We start from the raw sequence: 27,399 nt of genomic DNA, 5'->3' as shown, positions 1-27,399 counted from the left end.
TTTCATAATAATGAATGAGATTCTGCAAGTTTTCTTTCTACGTAAAGTATGAGGAAAAAATTAAAAGATACAAGTAGCAACGAAACTGGTTAATCTCTCTGTTTTGAACTATAGGAACTGCAATAAATACGTAGTCTATTTTTTCATAAAAATAGTAATATTAATGATAATAAATTTGCTTTATGTACAGTACATTTACAGTGTTATTTCTTTTTGAAATTACTTTCTAACGAATTGTTTATGACATACTTTCATTTTGCGCATTTATATTATTAGATTATACAACGAATTGATTTTTCTCCCAGTTCTATGGATGTCGAAAATATGGTATAGGAAATCAAATTAAATTTCATCCCGAATTAATTAGTTTAAAATTATATAAAAGTGAAACACTTCCCATCTTAATGTTATATGTTTTTAAGAGCAATTTTACTCGATCGTCGGATCAAATTTACTTGTGTTTCTTTATACATATTTCCGATTAAAAGATATGTTGATACTCATCGTATCTAGTGTTGTTTTCGTTATCGTGTTGCAAATTAGTCTCGAAACTTCTGTAGAAGTAATTACGTAGAGGATACTTTATCCTCGCAACAACTAGTTTAGTAAAAATTGACTGAAATCCGAGACGTATGTATAAACTTGCTGCGAAGAAATTTTAACGTAATTTTTTAGCATGTTTATATAATGCATGCGTATATGTAAATTGAAAGAGATCAGCATAATTACTTCTTTAATGAATGTGATTTTACCGAAATTAGTCATCATGTTTTGAGTCGACTGAACTCAAATTGTCTTTCAATTAGCTTCGGTATAATAATAAGTAAATTCAAGATGCACAAGTCTTCCTAATTTACATTCACATGTTATACAGGGTGGGCCAGCGAAAACGAAACGGCAGAGTGTTCGTGTTCGTCCAAGCAAAGCGCTCGGACAGGTCGATTTTACTCTCGAGGGGACATCTTTTGCAATAAAGTTTTTGCGATTCTGAATATTAACTAAACAAACATTTTTTTCGAAATAAATGTTTGATTAGTTAATACAAAATAAATGAGTTTTTAAAATTTTTTGTTGTCTTTTGTATTCAGAATCGCAAAAACTTTATTGCAAAAGATGTCCCCTCGAGCAAAAGATCGACCTGTCCGAGCGCTTTGCTTGGACGAACACGAACACTCTGCCGTTTCGTTTTCGCTGGCCCACCCTGTATTTAGAAAATGTTTTCGTTTCGTTCTGTTATGTTATAAGCATATAATTGTTGGCAATTAATTAAGTTTGTTGTGTCAATGATCTTTAAGTTAAAGTGATGATTAAGAAATGAAATTAGTAATTACTGCACCAAACTTCTCGGTCTTGAATTGAAAATTTTAGTTTTGTTAGCCACATGTATCAAAATTTCGAAGTAAAAAACAAAACCGACAAGGGTAATGCTCAAACTCGAATAAATATTGTTATACTATTTTCAGACAAATATTATAAAATATGAAGGTTACTAATATGTAAACTAATTGAATTTATTCATTTAATTAGTTTTTAAATGAAAAAGATAAAAAATACTAAAATAAAATTTAAATAAACAAATAAATTTGTTAGACCAAGTTACAATTTAATTTGTTGTCTGTAGATTAAAACTCCGATCTGTCCATTGACTAACGTACAAATTTATCAAATGTAATATTTTTACTCGCTGTTCGTCGTATTTATTAAAAGAAATAGCTACGTAAATCTAAAAGAAAAAATTCGTGATTCGGTAATATAAAACGTGGATGTCGGTAAAATCCATAATCATTTTCGTCGAAGGAAAATACGTAAGATTAGAGATGTTTGTAATAACATATTATAAGGGCGGTGCTACCATGGTAACAGTGACATGTCTCATCTCATTACTTCGTAATTTGTTTGCTGCATTTTTGTTATATTGTTTAAAATTTCATTCTAGGTCTACATTTTTTCTGGTTTTTTTACAGGAAGAATATTAATTTATTACCGTGATTTACATTTTTAAAGCAAATTCGTGAAAAGATTATTATATTGTATTTAAAATGAAACGATTAAATAATAATGTCTTTCAATAAATTATTTTTGATGTACAAGTTTTGCGCAATTAGGAAAATACCCAATTTTTCAATTAACGATGAATGAATATTTAAATAACAGCGATACGTTGTAGTTTTATAATAATTAAATGCAAAACTTTCTAATGAAATTTCGCAGAATTTAAAGGATTTTCGTTTATTTATCTAAATAATTTGATATCAATAAAATGTTTCAAATATCAAAAAGTGTTTATATAGAACTCTTCGCGTGATTTTGCTTAAATAGCGTGTGAATTCGATAATCACACGAACCGATCCGTCGCATTTACTATAATTATTCTCGTTAATGGATTTATTATTATTCGCTCTCGGAAATATCATTCGATAATGATATTTCAGAATTTATTTTTGTTATAAGACGAAAAGCGCTTTAGTTTGAATATTTTTAATGTTTATAACACGAATCAAACAGTTTTTTTATCGAACATGTTTGACCTAAATATGAGTAAAAAATCTAACGAGTAAGTCGAACGTTCGGAAGGACAGATTGAACTTTGTTAATGCGATGTGATAAATTCGCTGTAAAATGATAAGAATGGGAAGATATTAAAGTTAAATGTTACGCAGTTTCTCTAATTCTTCCTCCGTTTTCCGTTTAAATATTTAACAATTATTGAGAATTATTGGTGCGTTAATCGATGAGATTTTAAAAAAAAATCTTAATATGATCGTTCATTTTTATAATAACTTTATGCTTCTAGTAGCATATTGTACACACGCGTATATCTGTATTCAGTGCTACATATAGTTTATTGTTGTTTTATTGCCCGTTCGTTTTTAAGATATGCTGTTACTGTATTTCAGTTCGAATGTTGTTGAAGAAATACTGACAGATAATTTTTAGTATTTGATCTTATTTGTTTTAATTGGATATTTAAACAAATTATAGTATTTTTAAAATTTGTAGAAAATTTTTACTGGATCTCGACCGAAAAAAATATATTCAGTTTTACTTGAGGTGTTTACTTCTAAGTTTAATTGGTTCTTTTGTTTTTTTAAACATATTATTACAGGAAGTTTAGCAATATTAAGTGGTACGAAGAAATATTACTTCGGCTATTGTTTATTAGAGAAATTTATTTTCCTTTCTAAAATTTTCGAATAAAATTTACTTTAAGATATATTTAATTAAATCGTACACCTTTTAACCTTTAAGTTAATACGATATTTAGTGTGGAATTTCAATCAAATTTAATTAGAGCCACAGGAATATTTAATTCCAATTATAAGTTCTTACTCATACATCTTATGGTTATTAAAGAACCTGGTGTAACGTAATTCACGTGAAAGTTTTAAAAATTGCTAATCAAATGATAAATGATAAAATATTGCACAATTAGATAGAAATTTTGCCTGGTGAAATCGTGGCCTATATTTCTACTTTGATATAATTTCATAACGATAGGCAATATTTTAATAGAAAACGAAAGACCCTTACAAATTAAATTCTATAAATGTATTTTATAAAGCGACAACGTATAAATTGTTAATTTATTTGCAATTATAAAAGAAACTAATGAACGATATTTATCCATTGTCCCGTGAATGTCGTATGTTAACCGAAACTTGTCCTTGAAAATAAGAAATATTCCTTGTTTTCAAGGGCAATTTAGAACCAGTGCCAGCTTGCAGAAGTGTTGATCCGGCATTGAATCGGTTTTGAAGCTTCTTGAATAATCAATGATGCCCCCTTTTTTATTTCTTGTGTCCTCTTTTTTTATAATCTATGGGCACCGCTGCATACGACCTCATTTCGACATCACTCGGTCACTTGACCACCTCGCAACACCACCCATAATATAAATAGGGTGCCTAAATGGGGGAACCGACGCATCCGCCATGTTCGATCCAAAGTAACCGACTGATATTGTTACCATAGGTTTACGTTGCGTTAAGTACTCAATTTTAGTGTGTCGTTTATATCTATCGCCTTCGTATGGACGGCCGTTTGGCAATTAACTGTAAAAATAGGTCAGAACGAACTAACAAAGTCAGGATTTTCCTATACCCAAAAGATTCCGAACGAAGAAAGAAATGAATCATGTTCTTAAATAATAAATAAGCAAATTTATTGTAATCATAAAATGAGATACAAATTTGTTCGGTTTACGGAATGCTGAAATCTTTGCTTGTCCTTCATAATTTTTGAAAATTAGTTTTGTAAAAGAATTTGTTATTGATATGTCCAATAAGACGGAGTATCTTGAAAGAAATCATCATAAAAATTTTCGCAAATTATAGCTATGCGGCTTCCTAAATATGCTCCGAATACGACCCAAAATAGCCATCCGTGTAAACCTAGTCCACTAGTTCCAATTCTTTCGCAAGTGTAAAGCAGAGTGTTAGGGGGTTGACCGTTTCTTGTTACCAATAGCAGATACTTGTTGGCCACAGAATTTCTGCGAATTCCTTTTCTCTCGAATCCAATAAAATGCAAGATTTTCACTAGGATACGAGGAGCTAAATATGCAAAAATTAAAGCAAACACCGTTCGAAGCCAAGTTCCGAAGATATCAAACATCTTTCCCTGAAAAAAAGAAATAAAAAAAAATACTGGTATATTTTCAATATTCATTAATATTTCGAGTAAAAAAAGTCCACAAATTATAATCGTAAAAGTGATTGGGGCATATAACCATACACTTTCGACAACGGAATGCTTTGATGCAGTACTGTATTTTATAATCTACTCATGAAAAAGATCCAAAATGACTCTGCTTTATTACAAATATAAAGTATTAATTATAATTAATTAAAATATAATTATAATACTTATTTCTTGTATATACGTAAATATTTATATCCATAGACATATGTAGGGGAAGGTGGTGCAAGATGGGGCCATGGGGTAAGACGAGGACGTCTGTTTATTCGTGGTTAACGCGCTTTCATCTAGCTGTTATTTGGGGAACTAAATGTCAACCTGAAAAGGGATCACGGGACCAGAGAACGTCCGAATCGCTCTCTTTGTTTGGAAGTAAGACAGTTTTCCATGTTTCAGCAATACTTCATCTAATTTTACGCCCGCTACAAAGTTTCTACAAAATAAGTAGCATTGTGAACTTTTACATTACCTTTTAGATGAAGATATTATGGTATTCGAAGTAACCTTTAAGACTGAAATTGTTTAGTTTTGAAATAAAGTTGACCCGTGTTTGCAGTCAGTATGAAAAGTGCACGTTGGGCCAAGATGGGGTACCCCATCTTGCCCAAGGTTGGCCACGAATTCTGCTGCTGGCTAGAGGCACTGCGATATAGTGCAGTCAACTACAGTAGAGCGTCGATAAGTGGAACGTCGGTAAGTGGAATGGCCGGAAAGTGGAACGATTTTCAGTCGGACTGTGTCGTGCTGAATCGAATGTTTTTGATACTAAATTTACTTCTAAAGTATAATTTTCATGTTTTTTATATCATTAATATAAATTCGATTATTAAAACCAATGGGATCGGTGGTAATATTAACACACTAAAAATAAAAAATTTTTAGTTAAAAAACAAGTAAAAATTATACTCTTTCCATTTCCGACTTCGAGGATTCTATGAGCCAAAACAAGACAAACAAGTGGCAAGGAACAATCATTACTTTATTAATTTATCCATATGCATTTCGCCATCTAGGCCTCCTCAGTGGATACATCAGGATGTTATTCGTTGATTACGTTTTATACCCAACAACCGTTCCCAGCATGCATCAACAACCACTCCAGCATTCAAATTAAGTAAATTTACATGTTCGGCGATACAGAAATGTTCTACAATTTTTCTTTCTAAGTTATTTTCTATTCTATACAAAATTTTAGTATTTTTTATATTTATATTACAATTAAATTTATTGCAATGTAAAAACCATGCTGATTCCGTTCTTCTCAGTCTAATGGCTGCCTCATGTTCCTTTACTCTCAACTCCAATCTTCTTCCGGTTTCGCCAATGTAATAATTTGGGCTTCCACATGTACATGACATCCTATATACGACGCCGGCGATTTTAAATTGATCTCCGGGCGAATTTTCACTGTTCATTATACTGATAATGTTAGACATCTTATTCTTTTGGTTCGCAACTATGCATATAGAAAATCTTTTAAAAATTGGTTTATATTTTTCAAAAACTTTAGCAACATAAGGAAACTTTGCATAAGAAATATCTTCTATGTTATTTTTAACATTAAATCTACGTTTTAAATATAATTTATACCACTTACAGAGGATATGTTTCGGATAGTCATTTAACTGAAATTTTTTGAACAATTGTTTTACTTCGATATCTATGTTTTCTTGCTGAGTTGTTCTATTTAGTATCTTTCTCAATTCCATATTAAAGACATTCTTTTTATTTTCTAAAGGACAATAAGATTTAAAGTTAATAGTTTTACCATTATTACATAGTTTTTCATACTTACTAAATGATACACTTCTCTCTTCTCTTTTTATAGTGACATCTAAAAAATCCATTCTATTTTGTTGTTCATCTTCACTTGTAAACTTTAAGTTTTTACGTAATCTATTTGCATATTCTTCAATATGTTTGGATGAAACTATTTGAGAATCATAAACTATTATTATATCATCTACATATCGTGCATAATATTTAATACCTGTTAGACTTGAAATTCTTTCATCTATTTTATTCATATAATTATCAGCCAATTTTGGTCCTATAACCGATCCCATGGCAATACCTTTTTTCTGTCTATAATATTCTGTAGAGATTTTAAAGTAGTTATTATTAAATACAAATTTAACAAGCTCTATTATATATTCAGAAACGTTACATGTTTTGAGACTTTCTATTATCATTTCTAAAGTGATAGATGGGTACATAGACTTTATATCCAAACTCATAATACGAAAAGATTTTTTATAGTTACCTTTTAACAATCCGTTAATTAATTCTTCTGTACTTTGTATACTATAGGTTGATTTTTCCATATTCTGAAAGAAGTTTTTTAAAAAACCTTCTAAGTTATACAAAACAGTTCTTCTAAAATCCACAAGGGGTCTACAAGTGTTACCAGGCTTATGCGTTTTGATTCTTACATTTAACTTAGGTTCTCTTACATTATTAAAGTCCAAAATATTTTTAACTTGGTTAGCTGGAATTTCATTCTTATATTTTTTAATTAATTTAGTAAGGTTGCTTTTAATTTCCTCAATAGGGTTTCTTGGTAATAATTCATAGTCATCCGATGAAATTATTTCTAATTTTTTGGATAACAATTCTCCTTTTTAATAAAGGAGGAATTGTTATCCAAAAAATTAGAAATAATTTCATCGGATGACTATGAATTATTACCAAGAAACCCTATTGAGGAAATTAAAAGCAACCTTACTAAATTAATTAAAAAATATAAGAATGAAATTCCAGCTAACCAAGTTAAAAATATTTTGGACTTTAATAATGTAAGAGAACCTAAGTTAAATGTAAGAATCAAAACGCATAAGCCTGGTAATACTTGTAGACCCCTTGTGGATTTTAGAAGAACTGTTTTGTATAACTTAGAAGGTTTTTTAAAAAACTTCTTTCAGAACATGGAAAAATCAACCTATAGTATACAAAGTACAGAAGAATTAATTAACGGATTGTTAAAAGGTAACTATAAAAAATCTTTTCGTATTATGAGTTTGGATATAAAGTCTATGTATCCATCTATCACTTTAGAAATGATAATAGAAAGTCTCAAGACATGTAACGTTCCTGAATATATAATAGAGCTTGTTAAATTTGTATTTAATAATAACTACTTTAAAATCTCTACAGAATATTATAGGCAGAAAAAAGGTATTGCCATGGGATCGGTTATAGGACCAAAATTGGCTGATAATTATATGAATAAAATAGATGAAAGAATTTCAAGTCTAACAGGTATTAAATATTATGCACGATATGTAGATGATATAATAATAGTTTATGATTCTCAAATAGTTTCATCCAAACATATTGAGGAATATGCAAATAGATTACATAAAAACTTAAAGTTTACAAGTGAAGATGAACAACAAAATAGAATGAATTTTTTAGATGTCACTATAAAAAGAGAAGAGAGAAGTGTATCATTTAGTAAGTATGAAAAACTATGTAATAATGGTAAAACTATTAACTTTAAATCTTACTGTCCTTTAGAAAATAAAAAGAATGTCTTTAATATGGAATTGAGAAAGATACTAAATAGAACAACTCAGCAAGAAAACATAGATATCGAAGTAAAACAATTGTTCAAAAAATTTCAGTTAAATGACTACCCGAAACATATTCTTTGTAAGTGGTACAATTTATATTTAAAACGTAGATTTAATGTTAAAAATAACATAGAAGATATTTCTTATGCAAAGTTTCCTTATGTTGCTAAAGTTTTTGAAAAATATAAACCAATTTTTAAAAGATTTTCTGTATGCATAGTTGCGAACCAAAAGAATAAGATGTCTAACATTATCAGTATAATGAACAGTGAAAATTCGCCCGGAGACCAATTTAAAATCGCCGGCGTCGTATATAGGATGTCATGTACATGTGGAAGCCCAAATTATTACATTGGAGAAACCGGAAGAAGATTGGAGTTGAGAGTAAAGGAACATGAGGCAGCCATTAGACTGAGAAGAACGGAATCAGCATGGTTTTTACATTGCAATAAATTTAATTGTAATATAAATATAAAAAATACTAAAATTTTGTATAGAATAGAAAATAACTTAGAAAGAAAAATTGTAGAACATTTCTGTATCGCCGAACATGTAAATTTACTTAATTTGAATGCTGGAGTGGTTGTTGATGCATGCTGGGAACGGTTGTTGGGTATAAAACGTAATCAACGAATAACATCCTGATGTATCCACTGAGGAGGCCTAGATGGCGAAATGCATATGGATAAATTAATAAAGTAATGATTGTTCCTTGCCACTTGTTTGTCTTGTTTTGGCTCATAGAATCCTCGAAGTCGGAAATGGAAAGAGTATAATTTTTACTTGTTTTTTAACTAAAAATTTTTTATTTTTAGTGTGTTTTTTTATATTCTTTAATATATTTATTTTGTTTGTACAAAATGAAGAAATAATTTTTAACGATACGATAGCCTCGATGATTATTATAAAAATTTTCGTTAGGCTTAAAATCGACGAAAATTCAACACGAAGCGACACGCAACGGAGAAAAATTTGAACATCGGACAGGTTAATGTATTTTTTCGTACAAAGTCGGAAATTGGAACAAATCACTAAGTGGAAGGACCCCAGTCCCCAATTGGTTCCACTTATCGACGCTCTACTGTAGTTTTAAATTCGTTGTCATTAATAATTCTATATAACCTTTTCGAATATATAAAATAATAATTTTAAAAATGATCTTTTTATAGAAAATGAAATATTCCACTTTTAAATCATATCTAAATGTAATAAATTTATACAGTATATACTGTATTACTTTATTATTTGTTTTTACGTTTTATTTTATTTATGAAAACATTTTTAAATTTAAAAATACTATCTTAACAAGAAATAAAATGTGAGATAACAATCGAAATAAAAATTTTTTCCACGAAAAAAATATCGTCTGCTTACAAAATAGCGAAACTGAGCATGCGCGAAGTGACTATCGTCTGGTAAAGTAAATACGAGTAAGTTCAAACTTTTATATTTATTCATTCGGAAAATAATAATAAATGTAGCCGTTGTGATAAATAGGCACACTGCTCTTGTGCCAATATTGAAGAAAACGACAGTTTAACCATTTTAATTTGTCCTTCTTGTATATAAAAATAATATCCCCATCTTACCCCATGGGTGGGGCAAGATGGTGCATTTACATATAATTTTAAAATATTAAATTTTCTGGTTTTTAAAAACGTTTTTCAAAAATTAAATTTTGTTTTATATATTACCAAATGTTAAAAAAAAAAAATTTTTAATTATTGTCCTCATTAAAGTCGTTGCCATCTTATGACTTTTCAAACCTTAAAGTCCTCATCCTGCCCCACCTTCCCCTATATTTTTAACATTATGTACTGTACGGTACATATATATGTAGAAGTTTTAAGATAAACGCTTTTCGAAGAGTGAAGTTCTCATTCATTACTATTTTCCTTTATCCTATTTTATTTAAATACCTCGTAATTTGAACAATTCTAAACTCGAACGTTTCAGAATCCGAACGCTAAATTCGAGAAAATTTGATCCGGGAATCGAACGATGCTTCTACCATCGAACTACACGAGAAGTGAAAAAATGCGCTCTCTGAAAAAGCATCTGTCGCGTTATGATCATATGTTTACATTGCTTTTTTTCGCTTTATTTTTGGTGTTTGTTTATATACATAATTAAATCGATAGGGGGTTAATAAACTTTAGATCCGTTTCCCCAGAAATGTTTCATTTTAATATTAAGGGATGATAGATCAAATGTGACATCGGCATGGGATATCTAAAACCTGGTGACAAAATATGACGAGAGATAGGTAGTCAAAAAAGAAGTTAAGATTGATGACATCATATTCGAATGACCCCTTAAAAAGCTTTACGAGAAAAAATTTACCTACAAAAACGTTTGCGACGAAAAAATAGAAGGAATTAAATTATAATAGTGTATAGGCCCACAATTGAGCGCTTTAACATGATAAAATTTCGTGTTATGTAGATGAAAAGATAAATAAATAACTTTAAAGGAAAACAATAAACCTCCCCTTTTACCACTGTATAAATTTACTATTATAATCCATTTTTGTCAATTTCTATGTTACACTATTCACTTAAAACTGTCATTTTCAAGAACGTAACCTCAAATTGATTTATTAGAAATAGAGCTGGATCGGGTTTCTAGGAATTAATTAATTGGTAAAAGCGGAATTAATTGTAATCACATCGAGCAATTTTTTTTTTTTTTAACTTTAAGATTATTTTCTTCAGGTAAAGTATGATTTAATAAAGCTATAAATACTGTATACGAGAGCCTCAAAAATTTATAAACGAGTATTTAAAGTAATAGGACACTAAACCTATTTAACAGTATGGAATAATTATGATAACGTAATGATACCATTGACTGCATAACGCTTATTCAGATTTTATTTCTAATTTTTACAATATCAAATTTCGATAATTCTTCCATCAAATAAATTAAATTCGTCGACGTTAATTTTTATCATCACATTAGAGTAATGGAGTCGTTTACGTATGAAATCCATTTATAGACGTCAGTGATGCGAGTTTTAATTCTCATGAGTGAAAAATTCTCAATGTATTAACGAGCAACGGCATTTCTTTCCGAAAGATTATAACAATTTACAGTAATTAATCTTCCGGATTGGTTAACATTAGCATAGAAATTATCGTTTCTTTATATGACAAATCATTTAACACATCAATTCCTTTTATGTCTGCTATTAGACGCATGAATTAAAAGTAATTGACACGCAATCCTGAATATTTTAGATATTTTTATATTATTTACGTAATTCAATTTCGTCGTACTTGCAGAGGGCCAAAAAAGGAATAAATTCCATTAAAATTTGCCGACGCGCACTTAGCTTGCAATTGGTAATATCTAAAATTCTACACGTGACACACAAATGCATTTGCTGACTTAATTCTTCTACATAGAGTGAAAATGACTATTAAAATACAGTACATACAATTACCTGAACATCGAAGAGAAGTGTCAAAATTAACGAAGAAACATTTATCGATCGTACCACGGAAATGCCGTGTTATAGTTTTTCGATAACAGATGGCGACACGCGCATGGTTTACCTCAACGACAATATACTATTACTGGATAGACTGGTTTGGGAGCAGAACAGAATTTTCTGCCTAGAGCCAATTTTGCTCACTAGGAGCGCTGCGGTCAGGATTCGGGCTAAAAGCGAGTCGCGTATATAGAAAACGTATATTTTTTTATATATTTTTAACTGATAAGTTAGAAATGAATAGAAAATCAAAAGTTAGAAATGTTTTTTTTTTTTTTTTAAATAAAACCGTTCTAGTGTTAGAACAATGAAAGCTAAATAAATAAATAATAGTATATACATTTCTACTCAGACACCTTATACCTCTGAGAAATTATTAATTTAATAATGCAAACGTTTTCCACCTGTTCCACAGGTCATCTTCAAGCAATTTTTACTTTTGGAATGTTATCTCGTGCAGGTTCGAATATATGTGCGCACGATATTTCAAATTTTAAAAAACCGTTGGAACATTCCATGTAAAATATAAAATATAAACAATAATAAAAACATTAATACAATTAATTAAATAAACATATTGATCCGCTAAATAATAAGTTAAGGGACGTAAGCTAATATAATGATGGCCGAGCGGTCAAGGTGGCAGCCTACCGCTCTGGGGGACCCGGGATCGAATCCGAACGGGTCGAAAATCCCCAGGAATTTTTCGGGGGTGGTCCGCTCGGATATGTCGGGCCCCGTCCCTCACCACCCGGTCGCCCCATTGTGGGCCTGGCCGAACCCATAATGGGCCTACTAAAAGAGGCCCTCTTAGTGCCCACAGGGCGGAAAGAGTTAAAAAAAATAAAGCTAACATAATATATATCTATATTTTATACGTATTAATGTTTTTATTATTTTTTATATTTTACATGGAATGTTCCAACGGTTTTTTTAAAATTTGAAATATCGTGCGCACATATATTCGAACTTGCACGAGATAACATTCCAAAAGTAAAAATTGCTTGAAGATGACCTGTGGAACAGGTGGAAAACGTTTGCATTATTAAATTAATAATTTCTCAGAGGTATAAGGTGTCTGAGTAGTAATGTTTTAAAACTCTGAGCATTTATTCAAGAATAGTATATACTTCAATGTCCAGTTTATTAGCAATATTTACATAAAATTATTCAAAGTTTTATTATGGTTACAAATTTAATATAAGCGGAACAACTTTCTTGCTGATTTCTCCACATTTCTTACCAAATATCTTGTTTTTCCACCTTGCAAAAAAAGTGTAGTCTGCAAATGATGTAAAAATGTACAACTTTTGCTATTACAATAACTCTGTGCCTGACATTTTCACATCCCACTTGCTAGAAATCCACCGATTCTTAATTCACGTGCCTCTTCGTAAAAACCGACGATCTGAAGCCGAATCAACATTCGTGTGTTACAAAAAACTGAAAAAATAAAACTGATATACTTAAAAACGATACAAAAACCCCTTTAAAAATGCACACGCGCTAAGGCAACTCTTATCAATTTATCCTACAGGACGACCTAAAGGCCGCCCTATCGGGAGCAGTTGTGCCTTTTTTTTTTTTTTTTTTTTTTTTAACTCTTTCCGCCCTGTGGGCACTAAGAGGGCCTCTTTTAGTAGGCCCATTATGGGTTCGGCCAGGCCCACAATGGGGCGACCGGGTGGTGAGGGACGGGGCGACATATCCGAACGGACCCCCCCCCGAAAAATTCCTGGGGATTATTCGACCCGTTCGGATCCCCCAGAGCGGTAGGCTGCCACCTTTACCGCTCGGCCATCCGGCCGTCGAGCAGTCGTGCCTAGAACAAAAACGAAGGATGAAAATAATAGCATCTTCCCAACTAGTTTATCTAGTAACTATGGTAGTAGCATAGTCGATAGATATACTGGTCCTTGAGCTTGCTCTAAAGTACGGTTAATGTATCAGGTAGCCGATAGCTAGCGCTAGAGTCGCATTACAGCAAGAAATTGTTGGTTTATTTATTTGGTTAGTAGGTAGTTTTACCGTTTTAAGTTTTTATGTAACTTTTCTGTAAAAAAAATCTTATTCGTTAGTTAATTGTTTAATTTCATATACTTATTCTTTCTTTATATATGATATTTGGTTTATAAAAAAAAAATTAACTCGATAATTTTAAATTACAGATGAGGATGTGGATAAATTGAAAATAATTTTATTTTTGATTTAATTTATTCATATTTTAAATAGAGATCTGTTTAAAACTGTTATATTGCTACATATTGTGAATGAAAGTTTTGTACATAATGTTGTGAGTATAGCTTATCTGTTCAATACATAGATAATGATAAAATAAGTAAATAAACTTGCATTTTACTGTTTTATTACATATGTATGACAATATAATTAGGAAAAATATAATTTGTTCAAATTTGAATTACAGCATCAGTGGATAACGAAACATATTTCCCATGATCTGTAAAACTCTCATAGGTCTCGAATCAAACCTAGTTCAATACATAAATAAAAATAATCAACATAGGATAATAACGGACTTCTGAAATAAGTTTAATGTTGCTCCAGAAATATTTCTTCAGGAGTTATATTTTGATTGCCAACTGACTACAGTATCAGAGAAACTAGGCCTATATATATATATAATATATAAGTTATCGATAAAACGTGATATCGGATCCCTTTACTTTTCCGGTTGTTACATAACAACATAGAGAAAGTATGGCGATCAGTCAAAAAATGGCCCGCCTAAGATTTTTTAGTTTTGGACCTTGAAACGTCGAGAAATACAAAAACATTCGGGATAATTTCTGTATGCATGGATGTTGACGTAGGACACGATTCTGTTCACTCCTGTGCTTTTTGCCGACAATTTCAGAAATTTTGCAGAAAGGTTTATTAGAGATTGATGCTATTAAATTTTTGGTGTTAAAGGTCGAAGGGTGGGGTCATGTGTATCTTCGGTAGAGTCAGACTTAAGACGATTTTACTCGTTATTTTTTATAAAACTCATCCCTACCTCAAAATTAAGCTTTTTATCATTTTCTAATAGTTAAAAATACAAAGAAATTTTTTAAAATATGATAACAGATGGCGGCGTTACCATAATTTTAAATGTTGCCGGGAAAGTTGAACAATTCGTTGCTGGTTTATTTCTACCATATTATGAATTCTGTATATAATTATATCCATATATTCATAACTTAAGAGTACAAAATCCAGTTGTATTTATAATTTGCGGTTGATCAAAAGTGAATGATCAGATTTTAGCTAATATAAAAAATGTATTCCGTGTATAAAGGACCCAATTATCCTGCAATCTATAATATATCAACTTATTTCAGCACAGTTAAGCAAATGGTTAACGACGAATCTCACAGTTTGATACCATTTTTTAGTAACAATTTTTCATCAAAACACAGTAAAAATGTTGAATATCAGAATTATGAATCAAAGAAAGTTCAACGATGTAATAGAAGAAACAAAACAAAAATATTAAGAGAAAAACTTTAATTAGGAAGAAATGGGACATTAAGTCAGATGATATCTAAAGTTTTCTACTTTGGAAGTGTAAACAATGAAGTAAATGAAATGACAATAATTCTTATGAAGAGTACTGTTGATTAAGAATACCTCATCAAATTTGCAAATAAGTCTGTGATTGAGAAATACTATAACTATGTCTATAGAATAAATAATGGATGGAAGAAAGAAAAGATGCCTATTTTCATTACTAAAGATTTCATTGGTGAAGTTGCAGGAAGCACTCCTCCTAAAATACAATCCCATTTTGATATAGCAGCACCCTCATAAATACATTTATACATAAAATACTGGTAAATAAATCCTCCCCATAAATATTAAATATAGCTCTTCAGTATCTGTAAGAGCACAGTTTTGCTTTGCAAACTGACATCATCATCATCAAATCATTTGATTTTCAGACTATCAAACTCGTGTAGACTTTACTACGACACACAATTCTTATTGTGTGAGGTATTTCAGTTTAGTGCCACACTTGATTTAATGCTAATTTTAAAAACAAACAAATGATTGTACTAAATTGATGTTTAATTATAAAACCATTTACACAGAATTTTCTGCATAGAAATCAACTAGTTTTTTCAGTCTATGCCCTGCCAATATTGCCAATTTTTAAACAAAACAACTGGATTATAGATCTCTCAAATGCCAATGAAATGCTACTCAAAATCTTACAGAGGATAGAATTATTCATGGCAAGAGAAATAACAACTGAACAGATAGGAAAGCAGAGAGTTCATTGGCATTTGAGATCAAAATGAATCATAACTATTGCAAGCCTTTTGACTATGTAAACTACATAATATTCTGGAATTCAGTAGAACATCAGAACATCTAATTCTAAATAAGTTAGTCATAATATAATATGAGGAAACAGAATTACTTTGCATCAGAAAAACATTTGCCAAGAGAGAATTTTATCTCCAAATTTATTAAACTTATGCAATGAAAGCATCTTAAGAGTTCTCATTTAGACTAATTGGCACAGAAAGATATGAGACTAGTTTCTAAACTTGAAACAAAATAAAAATTTAAATTGCATTGATATCATGTTAGTGTTAACAGTAATGATGATCTAGTTTTTCAACAGTTAAGAAGGAAAATAAGGTGGTTAGCATAATACTAAATATTAAGAAAGTAGGGATTAGGACAACTGAAATACTCAAAAAATTCTAATCAAAAAATAATTTAGTAAAAACAATTAAAAACGACTGTTTTCTTTGATTTTAAATAGTATGAAAATTGTTGGAGAGAGAGTGATGGCAAAATGAGCAATGGAATGTTAACAAGACTATAAAAAATTAGGACATCCATTCAATAAAAACAGTCAACAGTCAAGACTAGGTCTTTCTCGGGTGTGATAGAAAAGTATATGTGGGCTTTGTATAAAAGTGAAAGAAAGAACAATTGATTTCAGTTGTGACTAGAACTGGACTGTTGATATAGGCTGGCAGAAGAACTAATCAATAAGTATTGAATTAAATTAATTCAGACTGTTCTTTGGAGGGCTTGGTAATCAAAAGTCTATAGTAGAAGTTGCCATACTAAAGACTTATGAAAATAACATTTAAACAAAGAAATCAATTATGGAAAACCATAATTGATTTCTTTGTTGAAAAAAATCAGAATAAAAAGAATGAGTAATGTGTTAGAAGTCTATTATTGCAGCATTACAAATTATTTTCTGCAACAAAAAACATAAATTAAAGAGTATTTGGAAAATTAATTGACAGAAACTACCAGAAGTTGGTGATGATGCAATGAGACCTAAAACAGTAACAAAAGCTCAAATTGGTAAATGTTGAAAAGTCCATATTCATAGACAGAAAGTTTTAATTTTTAACTACAAATAATGATAAAAGTTTTTGTTTAGTTGTTATAAGTTTTTCAAGTTATTAAAAATATCACTTTTTACTTTTTATGGGTTTCTTTCATTGAGAAACTATAAAAAAATTACTTCACTGAATACATATCAGGTACTCAGCTTCTAATGAATTACGTACTATCATAGCATAGATTTGTTTTAAAATTTTTGATTGAAATATCATCCATTAGAAATATATTGATCTTTCAATCAGAGGCAGATGTATAATTTTATTTCTATTAAATCCTATTAATTCAAAAATAATACATAAAAATGCCATTCACTTGTAAAATTAACACACATTTGAGAATAAATTAAATTTTCTTAAGCATGATCATACTAACTTTGAATGTTTGTTATAAAAATATCGATACTAAAGACAACTGGAAGACTCTTGTGTTGTTATCAATATATATATATATATATATATATCTTTTTTTACACCACATTTAATATTTTATATACAGTGTTTCATTTTACATTTAATACAGATGAATAACTAATCTTACAGATCCTAATTAGGATTTAAAAAAAAAAAATATGGAAATTTTTTTGGTCTGTAAAATTCATTTGGGAGTACTAAACTTTGCTTCAATGTAAATGCTTTCATGTTTCAAGAATCATATTTATATCATCACTATTAGTTTTAAATTAATAAATTAAATTTAGTGATGCAGCTTGAATTAAATACTGTAAAATAATATGAATCTCAATTCTTATGTATTAACTAAGAAATGACTATTAACATTTGTAAATATTTTTTGTGTATAGACTGATCACTGAAAGACTAGAAAAATGTCCACAAATCAACATATAATGTATGTAAATATAGAATAAAATATTTCACAACCAAATATATATTACACATTTACAAAAAGTCCATAGCATGCAACTGTGCTGTTAATTTGGCAATAAAATAAAAATACATTAATGAAAGTTGCATGATTGGAACTGTATTTACAGAAGTATCTTTTCTTTTTGTAATTAGAGTTTTCATGCAGATTTTTAAGATGTTATATAGCATAACAAGCATCTGCTGCATATTAAAAATCTTCCTTGAAAATAAATGTGTGTGTATAACATAAATATGACATTAATAGAATATATACAGATGTGTTTTATTTTCATGTGTTCTTATGGATATTTGCTTGTTGTTCGAATTTTTGCGTTAGAGAAGCAACCCTAGAAACACGCCCACTCGATGTCCTTCCCACTCCAGAATGCAAACTAGCAGGTTTTAAGGCACTGTTAGGTCTGGGTTGCCTGTTTGATTTATTCTCTGAAACTACTGCAGAAGGATTACTTGATACATTTTTTTTGGTTTGACCCTGCGTCGATGTGGATTTAACTTTTGGTGGAAGTTCTTGCGTATTAACATTCGACAGTCTTTGCGTATTATTATTACTTCCGGCACTGAAAGACTGTGGGCGAATGCCTGCTTTCACATGCTTTGGTGGTGGAGGACGAGGAGGAGGAGGTAAGTTACGTTTACCATACGAAGCATCACTCAGAGGACGAGAGATTCTTCTTGTGGATGATGTGCCAGCCATAGACTGTGATCTCTGAACGGTGGCTGGTGGTCTAGGAGCTGGTCTAGTAGGTGCCAGACTAACAGGTGCATCTTGAGAAATGGTAGCACTATTTGATATCAGGTGACCATTCTGCATCTGTTTCTGAGCTGTCTCTAAAGGAACTGTCACAATTGGATCATTAGGACCATGCTGAAGAAATGGTGCAGATATTTCCAATTTTGTTATTGTTCCATGAGGATAATTAAATTTCTTTGGTGGTGGTTTATTTGTTGTTTCATTTCTATTAAAACAATGTTAATTTTAATCAATTAATAGCAAAAATAATAATTTATATACACAAAATCATAAAACACTTACACAGTCGGTTTCTGAAATTTCATAAACCACCAATTTTTTAAATGATGATGATAATGATAGACGACATATGCAACAACTGCCACAAATGGTATTATACCAAGAAATATAATAAGCATTGCAATAAAGAAACTCTGGCCAGCTGAAAAAAATTTCAAATATTGCATTAATAAATAATAATAATAAATATAGAATTATAAAATGTTTAAAACAAAATCAGAAACTAACCATTTGGATCTGAAGGAGGACCACTATCTATACTTCCTCCAAGTCCAGGAGAATCACAAAGAGGTGGGGCATATCCAAATTCACAATGGCAATTGTAATTGCTATTGCAGGTCTAAAAGTAAAAAAAAATCAATTGAATAATTAATATTAATAATTATATAAAAATAAAATGTAATTAGTATTTAAAACTGACAGATTAATCATATCTAATCTACTCATTTGTGATTACATATAAATCAACATTAATAAACACTAAAGTGGATCATATTTTCCTGTAATATTAATAAACATGTTTTTCAGCAATATTAAATATTGCTAAAAATATATATTTTTTTTATTAATTTTGTTAATAATTTAAAAGAATTTGGTACTCTAGAAAGATTATTAATTTAGAACCATAATGGAAAAATTCATTACTAACAGATTAGATACATTTTTCTCTATCTTTTTGTTAATTGTTAATATAAATAATTAAATAATTTTTTTTTAATTGACTTTAATAACATTTATTAAATAATAATATTATATTCTTGTTAGTATAAAATAAATGGCCATAGCCATAAAATTTATATGGTACTGGGAATTTAAAGTTTATAAACTATAATCTGGCACAAATCTCTCTCAGACTTATACCATAACAACATTTATATTTTTTTTACTCTTTTTCTCTTGAGGACAGTAATAAGATCAGTTTTTAGTCATCTACATCATAGATACATCCAAGCCCACAATCTAGATGGTGACTTAGACTTGAATTCAAATCACAGACTAATACACTAATGTCTTTACTGTCTAAACTACCTGTCATCTCCATTTACAAAACTATAATTTGAATTCTGCTCTAAACCATTCTTTCTTAATCATTTATAAATTAGTAAATTATTTAAACATTAGTAATAATAAGAGCCAACAATAAATCTATTTATAGTGCTAAACAAATCCAATTATTAATACAGTCAAACCTGTTTTTATGCGGTGGATAAGGACCGCATAAAAAAAATCGCATAAAAAAATTCGCACGAAACTTCACGAAGTGGCTATAAAAAATAGTTTTCGCAACACAATTAAAAAAATATTTTTTTTATGCGGTCAATAGGGACCGCATAAAAAAAGTCTCACATAGAAAATAACTCAAAACCGTACGAAATAGAATTTATTGACAACAGATGTCAGCACTTGACTGCAACGTCTCGTCTATCGTCTGTTTTACATATTTTTGTCCAGGTGGTGTTTGGTTGACTTAAAAAATAAATTATTTCATTTTTCGCATATTCATGAAATAATATTGCTATAATAAGTTCATTTATGCTATAATAAGTCAATGTGAGACATGACAAAACGCATGAGACTAGTCGCCGACTATACCGCACAAATAAAAAATCGGTTAAAAAAAATCACACAAATAAAAAATCGCACAAAAAAAGACCGCATAAAAACAGGTTTGACTGTAATCCTATTACTAAAATCGATTAATAAAAACTCAAAAACATCCAGCAATTTTGACAATTAATATTTTATACATTGATATTAAAACAAACATATCCAAGCTTTCAAACTAAAAGATTGTTAAATTATGAATAAAACTTTTATGATCAATACAATTTTTTACCATACAACAATGATGTCATATAATATAATTAGAAAATTTATATAAAATTAGTCACAAAAATGTAGTTAATTTTCATAAAATGGAAACTAATTTTGCTAAATAAAAATTGCTTAAGGAAGGCCAGTCTTCTGTAATTTATCAAATTAGTAAATAAATGATTTAAAATAGTGCTATCATTGCTTTCAAATGAATTATTGTTCCTGTCAGTTTTTTTAATTCTTAAAAACATTAGCTATACATCATTTAGAAAATAAAAATATATTTTACTTCATATACACTGTAAATAAATAATAAGACTTACTCCATGCCCATTACAATTTTGTGGACAATTCTTTCTTCTAATTTCAGAGATAGGCACACACTTTTGGTTAAGACAAGCCTGCAATATATAAAGATGTATTAAAACACATTATCCTACATATCTATATATTCATAACAATAATACAATAATAATAAAATACTTTATATTAATATTATTGATTTTTTTGTAGTGTAATAATAATCATCTTACCATTTCTTCGCCACATTTAGCTCCATTTGGAGAAAGACCAGGATCCATTGAATTTAATCCTAAATCAATTAATGCTGTCCTGCAAGCTAAAATTTTTCCTTGAACATTTATAAAAGATCGAGAGACAATAGCAGTGGAATGCATTCCAAATTCTAATTTTTCATTTAAATGTGTGCATTGTAGCATTCCACAACGTACATCCCTAAAATTAAAATCATTAAATCTTATTATATGAAAATATATATATATAATTTAATCAAAAATCATATGTTGATACCTTTTAAGACATGCCTTATATTTTTTATTAATTCTATCAAAACCACAATTTCCATTGAGGTTTCCATTACTATTCTGTTCATAACATTGTAGATGGGAAGATTTGCCTGTAGAGCCCCATAAAAGTCGACACTGATTATTATGTGACTGGCACGAACTATCATAACAATAACCCTGTTTGTAAATAAATTTTTATTATGTATTTTATTTTTGTCATATATATATAATATATATAGTAATAGTAATATAATATTATATATATATATATATATATATATAAAATATTAGTCTTACATTTCCATCACTGCATTCTGTTCCATCTTGTACACGAACATCTAATGGACAATATTCTGAAAGGCCATCACAATACTCTGGAAGATCACATTCAGACAAAGCATTACGACAAAGAGTAGCAACAGGTTTCACCTGGAAAAAGTCAGATTTCTTATTCCTTTATGCATATATAATTTTTATTTTGAATATTTTTACTATACCTGACAAGTTTGAATATCACAGCATAATCCAGTGGCACAATTTGCATTAGGATTGAGTCGACATGAAGTTGCATTACAACAGGGATTATTACAGAACTACAATTAGTTATAAAAAATCATATATATAAATTCAATCCATTTTTCAAATAAACTTTTAAATTTTTATTAGAAATTTAACAAACCTCTGGTAATCCACAATCACAATCTTCTCCTTCTTCCAAAAATCCATTTCCACAAATTGGTCCTACTATAGTTGAGGGAATATTTCTTAAACAATAATCCATGCCTTTAGAAAATGCAGTATGAATATATTTCCGAGAACAAGAGGACCAATGATGAGGGCTTGTTGCACTAAAAAAAAAATTTATAAAATATAAAAATAACTATATTATAAAACAATTATATATAAAGTTAAAATAAACTCTTAAATACAGTAAATTCAGTTTATGCTTCTATATACTGTATATGTAAGTTATATATATTACTACATAACACAAATAAGGCAATTTTAATCTGTCAATATTTTTAATAATTTTATTTGTATAATTTATAAATAAAATTATTTTTCAATTTCTTTATATTATGCAAAACCATAACTCAATATTATTTCATTATATGGTCTGTAATTTTCAAAATCAAATGAAATTTTAAGAATCACAATAAATACAATTTGATACCAATAGAATAATAAAAATACAATAAAATAATTATTTTCTAATGTTTTTGTTTTAATTTACTATATTATTTAATTTTTAGAATTTATATTATCAGATTATTTTAGATGTCTTTTTTGAAGTATTTTAATATTAGAGCAAGTTATCAAATCAATAAATTTTATTTTTATGTGTAATATTAATAATATTTTATAATTGTCAATGTATTCGTAGGTTGATGACAGGTAAAAATTTAAAAACATTTATTTCCTTCTATCAATTAAAGGAAGACAAACATAATCTTCAAACTAAAAATAATATTCTTAGTATTACGTTTTACTTTATCAATTTGCATTATGACAATATAATATTAATAAAAGAAGTCTATAAATATATACAGTCAAACCTGTTTTTGTGCGGTCTTTTTCTGTGCGATTTTTTTTGTGTGGTATATGAAAATTTCAATCAAATTGGAACATAATTGACTCCTGTAAAATTTTTAAAAACTCTATTGGTTGTTTTCTATGACATCAGCAGGTTTTTTCATTTTTTATTCAGAAAAATTTTTTTCTCATATGTTTATTTCGGTCCCCTCTTATTTTAATAGCATAAAAACCATAAATATTATGTTATATTTGAACAGATGCAGTAAGTTAGCTCCCCTCCAGCTTTAGACTGCAGGTGTGAAATTTCATGCCTTGTTAAATGAAATAACACTTCCTGCAGCTATATTTATCAAATAAAATCATTATTTAACGATTATTTTTAACTTTTTAATGTTAGATTCGTATTTAAGTGGAAATAATTAATTAATATAAAAATTAAAATTCTTAGAGGATTTTTTCCCCATTAGGTGTTGCAGAAAAAGGCCCAAGGAGTTAAAAAAGCAATTCCTAGTTATTTCGTACAGTTTCGAGTTATTTTCTACGTGAGACTTTTTTTATGCAGTCCCTATCCCCCACACAAAAACAGGTTTGACTGTGTGTGTGTGTGTGTGTGTGTGTGTGTGATTTTTCAATGTCAAACACCTACGTATTATATATTGAACATGTTTAAATAAATTTAATAAGTTTCCTTCATATTTTCAGATGATTTCTAAAAATTTTGAAAATCTAATAATACCTGATTACTTCAATCATTTACAATTATTGGAATTTGCCAGTGGTATAGATGTAATGGAATGTATTTGAGAAAAATACAGACATATCTTTAGGTTACAAGAGAAAATTTTATTTTAACAGTAAAGAAAATAATAAAAATAAATTTTATTTTCTTACATTACATACAAGTGGTTTGCTATGAAATGATGAGAGAACCTTTACAAAACAATAAAATTGTAGGAAAATACAATATATTCAACAATAGTAATAAAACCATATTTACATAAAAGATTAATTCTTTTAGTTACAAAATCACATTTTCATCATTTATACAATTAATATATTATAATCTATTTATTCAATAATTTTTAATTAATAAATAACACCAGATTAAATAAATTTAGTATATTTCGTGATAACTGACTGTAAAAAAATTTATTTCTCTTATATTTTTCTATTGTAACTTCAAAATTTCTAATTTTTATACTGCATGCAAATTTTATCTCAAAATCACTGTGCTGTTATTTCAATCCAGTAAAATACACACACACACATGACCGGAGGGGAGGGACAGTACCTCCTTGGTACCTTGTCAGGACTGACACCACTGTGTCCCAGGTGACACGGAAGCCAAAATGGTGTGTTGGATCGGTCACACAAGCGACTGCAAACACAGGTGATCAGATTCAGGATGGAAATAAGATGAGAGACAGCAAACAAGAAGTAAATCACTCAGATACCAGGTTAAAAATAACAATTTAATTTCAACGGAAAAGAGTACATGATACAATACAATAGATATATTGGGATAGATAGATATACATTTAGCCTATCAATCTAGCGGTTGCAAGAGAGAGAGAGAGAGAGTTTACATGAGATACGCATGGGGATAAATACCTTGTTGAGAATCTTGACACGATGTAAGCCAAATGGATTGAACAGGAAAAAGTTCTGGAGGGCAATTCTTACTTCAGGTGCACAACAGGCATATCAGGAAGGTAATCCGTACGAATGAACTAGATGATGAAGGAATGATAAATCCACAGATATCTGATGATTGAAGGACTCAATTGAGAAACTGGCAATGACTTTCAATGATGGTTTAGAATGCACACCTTAGGCAACGAGTTGATGTTGATGATGACTCCTGCACTTGTCATCACCTCTTCCCTTTTATTAGGGGGGGTTTCTCTTGAGTTTTTCCCATAACTATGCTAGAATTTTAGTACAGTGGGGCGAATAGTTAAAATTTCTCTCATGGGTTCTGGGTGACACATTGAATGTGTCACTTTCAACTAGGAAACAAGTCCGTGGGAAACAGTTTTAATTGTCTTTGACTAAATTTTTCCATTTTGTCTCTCTTTAAATTTTTTGTAGAAAAGCAAACATCAAACAAAAGGCCCTACACCACACACATATCTATATATATAATCGAGACGAGTTGATAATAATAATAATCAGTGCAGAGCCCAAACGGTTAGGAGTTGAAAGTTGAAATTTGGTACACAGTTAAGGTACGTCACAAGAACGCACACTAAGAAGGGATTTTTCGAAATTCCTCCCCACGGGGGAGAGGGACAGGATTAAGGCTTAACACTTCCATCAACAATGGAAGTGTTAAGTAACAATGGAAGTGTCAACAATGGAATTGTTAAGAGAAAGCAACATGAAAGACGCAGATGCAGTTTTTTTCGTTTTTGCGGGAAATCAAACATATTTTTAGACCTATCTAAAAATTCTCTAATTAGTCTGGAAACAGGGGGACCCAATTCTTGCATTCTGTGAAAACGGGTAAGGTTAACTAACTATAATGTAATAATCTTAATCTTTGCTACCGTTACTTTTGCCTGAGCAATGCCGGGCCTACCTGCTAGTATATATATATTTTAATAATGTCTAAATAAAATTATCAAAAGGATTATGTAAAATTAAACTTTTTTGCTATTATGTTAAAGTATATTAGTTTCTTCTTGTGATAAAGAAGCATACATATATATAAACAGTAGAGCATCGATTACCCGAATCAATTGAGGACTGGAGTTGTTCAGAAAATCGATTTTTTGGATAACCAATTTTGTACGAAAAAATACATTATTAATATAGTATATTAGTATATCCCAATAATAGTATATTAATATATCCCATGTTGAAATTTTTCTCCGTTGCGTGTTGCTTCGCATTGAACTTTCATCGGTGTTAAGCCTAATGAAAATTTTTATAATAATAATCGTGCCTATTGTATCATTAAAAATTGTTTCTTTATTTTGTACAAACAAAATAAATATATTGAAAAATATAAAAACAAAAAAAATTATACTTTAAAAGTTAATCTAGTATCAAAAACGTTCGATTCAGCACAACACACGTCCTGACACAGTCTGACTGGAATGCTTTCGGTTAACCAATGTTTCAGTTGACTGGTGTTTGGATAATTGATACTCCAATGTATTTATTTATTTATATGCTTCTTCATCACAGGAAGAAACTAATAAATATGTAATATTTTTTATTAAATTATAATAATAAATATATAAATAATTTATGTTATTTTTTTGCTCTTCTTTATATATTATTACTATTTTATACTACAAAAATAAAATTTATTCTCACCTTGAAGCAGAAGCCATAATGCATTTTTCATCTGGACACATGCATTCATCAGAATCATGTTCCATACCAAAATTATGTCCAAGTTCATGAGCTACAGTAGTTGCTACTAAACCCACAACGTGACTGTGATCCTATTTTCATTAAGAAATATATATAAACCATATGTTTAAACATATACAATAACAACATATTTTAATAATAAAATGTGTTTTTGTCAATGTTATATAGTTACTTAGCTACAACTATCAAATAAAATTAAAATGTAATAAAGATTTTTAGGTTAAAATAAAAATGATTAAAGACACTTATAACTTCCAGAAATATACATACATACAACAAAAAGAAAAATACAAAATAAAACAAAACTATCACTAACCAGACATTAAATTTTTTAAATGACTGTTAAATAAAATTCCATAAAAATACTATAGTTTAACTTTATTATATTAACCAAGAACAAAACTTTTTTTTAAAAAATTGTCCAATCATCATAATTAATATTATTATTTTTTGTGTTTTTAAAGTACAATGAGTTTATTAATTGCAAACTTACAATTTAAATCATAAAAATAATAAATTTTATTAACATTTTAATCTATTTAGTACTTTCAAAGAATAAATCTCATCTTATTCAATTGTAGTGCTTCGTCTCTAAATTGTTTCCTTTTTTTTTTGTAATTATATATTTTGTATATCGGTGCCATTTCTGTATCGGATTTTCTTTCTTGTTGCGATACCTGTTTATTTGTAAAAGGTTCCGTTTGTCGCATGCCTCCGTCCTTAGCAACCACTCGTTGGCTCGGAGTTGGTTGTAAAGACATCATGTGACTAAAGTGGAAGCCCCGGATGGCGGGGGGTTATAAAA

The 27,399-nt window shown here is 29.4% G+C and overlaps 1 protein-coding gene and 1 long non-coding RNA gene across 3 annotated transcripts in view; both read right to left on the bottom strand.

The window, feature by feature from the left end:
• Window positions 1–3,983: 3,983 nt before the first annotated feature.
• Window positions 3,984–11,835, bottom strand: LOC136976723 (uncharacterized). The gene is made up of 2 exons (XR_010880972.1): window positions 11,716–11,835; window positions 3,984–4,620 (listed from the first exon to the last, which is right to left on the bottom strand). It is a non-coding gene; the product is annotated as an uncharacterized lncRNA (long non-coding RNA).
• A 6,126-nt stretch (window positions 11,836–17,961) lies between these two features.
• The window catches only part of Meltrin (meltrin), a 56,759-nt gene continuing 47,321 nt past the window's right edge, over window positions 17,962–27,399 (bottom strand). For both annotated transcript variants that reach the window (XM_067272025.1, XM_067272026.1), the window contains exons 11-20: window positions 26,535–26,665; window positions 22,354–22,522; window positions 22,172–22,267; window positions 21,972–22,103; window positions 21,679–21,851; window positions 21,402–21,603; window positions 21,192–21,269; window positions 19,282–19,393; window positions 19,057–19,195; window positions 17,962–18,979 (exon numbers count right to left, since the gene is read on the bottom strand). In XM_067272025.1, the coding sequence (XP_067128126.1) occupies window positions 18,292–18,979; window positions 19,057–19,195; window positions 19,282–19,393; window positions 21,192–21,269; window positions 21,402–21,603; window positions 21,679–21,851; window positions 21,972–22,103; window positions 22,172–22,267; window positions 22,354–22,522; window positions 26,535–26,665 (1,920 nt within the window). In that variant the 3' untranslated portion in view covers window positions 17,962–18,291. The remainder of the gene's footprint in view (window positions 18,980–19,056; window positions 19,196–19,281; window positions 19,394–21,191; window positions 21,270–21,401; window positions 21,604–21,678; window positions 21,852–21,971; window positions 22,104–22,171; window positions 22,268–22,353; window positions 22,523–26,534; window positions 26,666–27,399) is intronic.

Source organism: Centruroides vittatus, unplaced genomic scaffold (genome assembly GCF_030686945.1).
Source record: "Centruroides vittatus isolate TY-2023 unplaced genomic scaffold, ASM3068694v2 contig_417, whole genome shotgun sequence".
Taxonomy (NCBI): domain Eukaryota; kingdom Metazoa; phylum Arthropoda; class Arachnida; order Scorpiones; family Buthidae; genus Centruroides; species Centruroides vittatus.
This window is presented reverse-complemented; position numbering and strand designations above follow the sequence as displayed.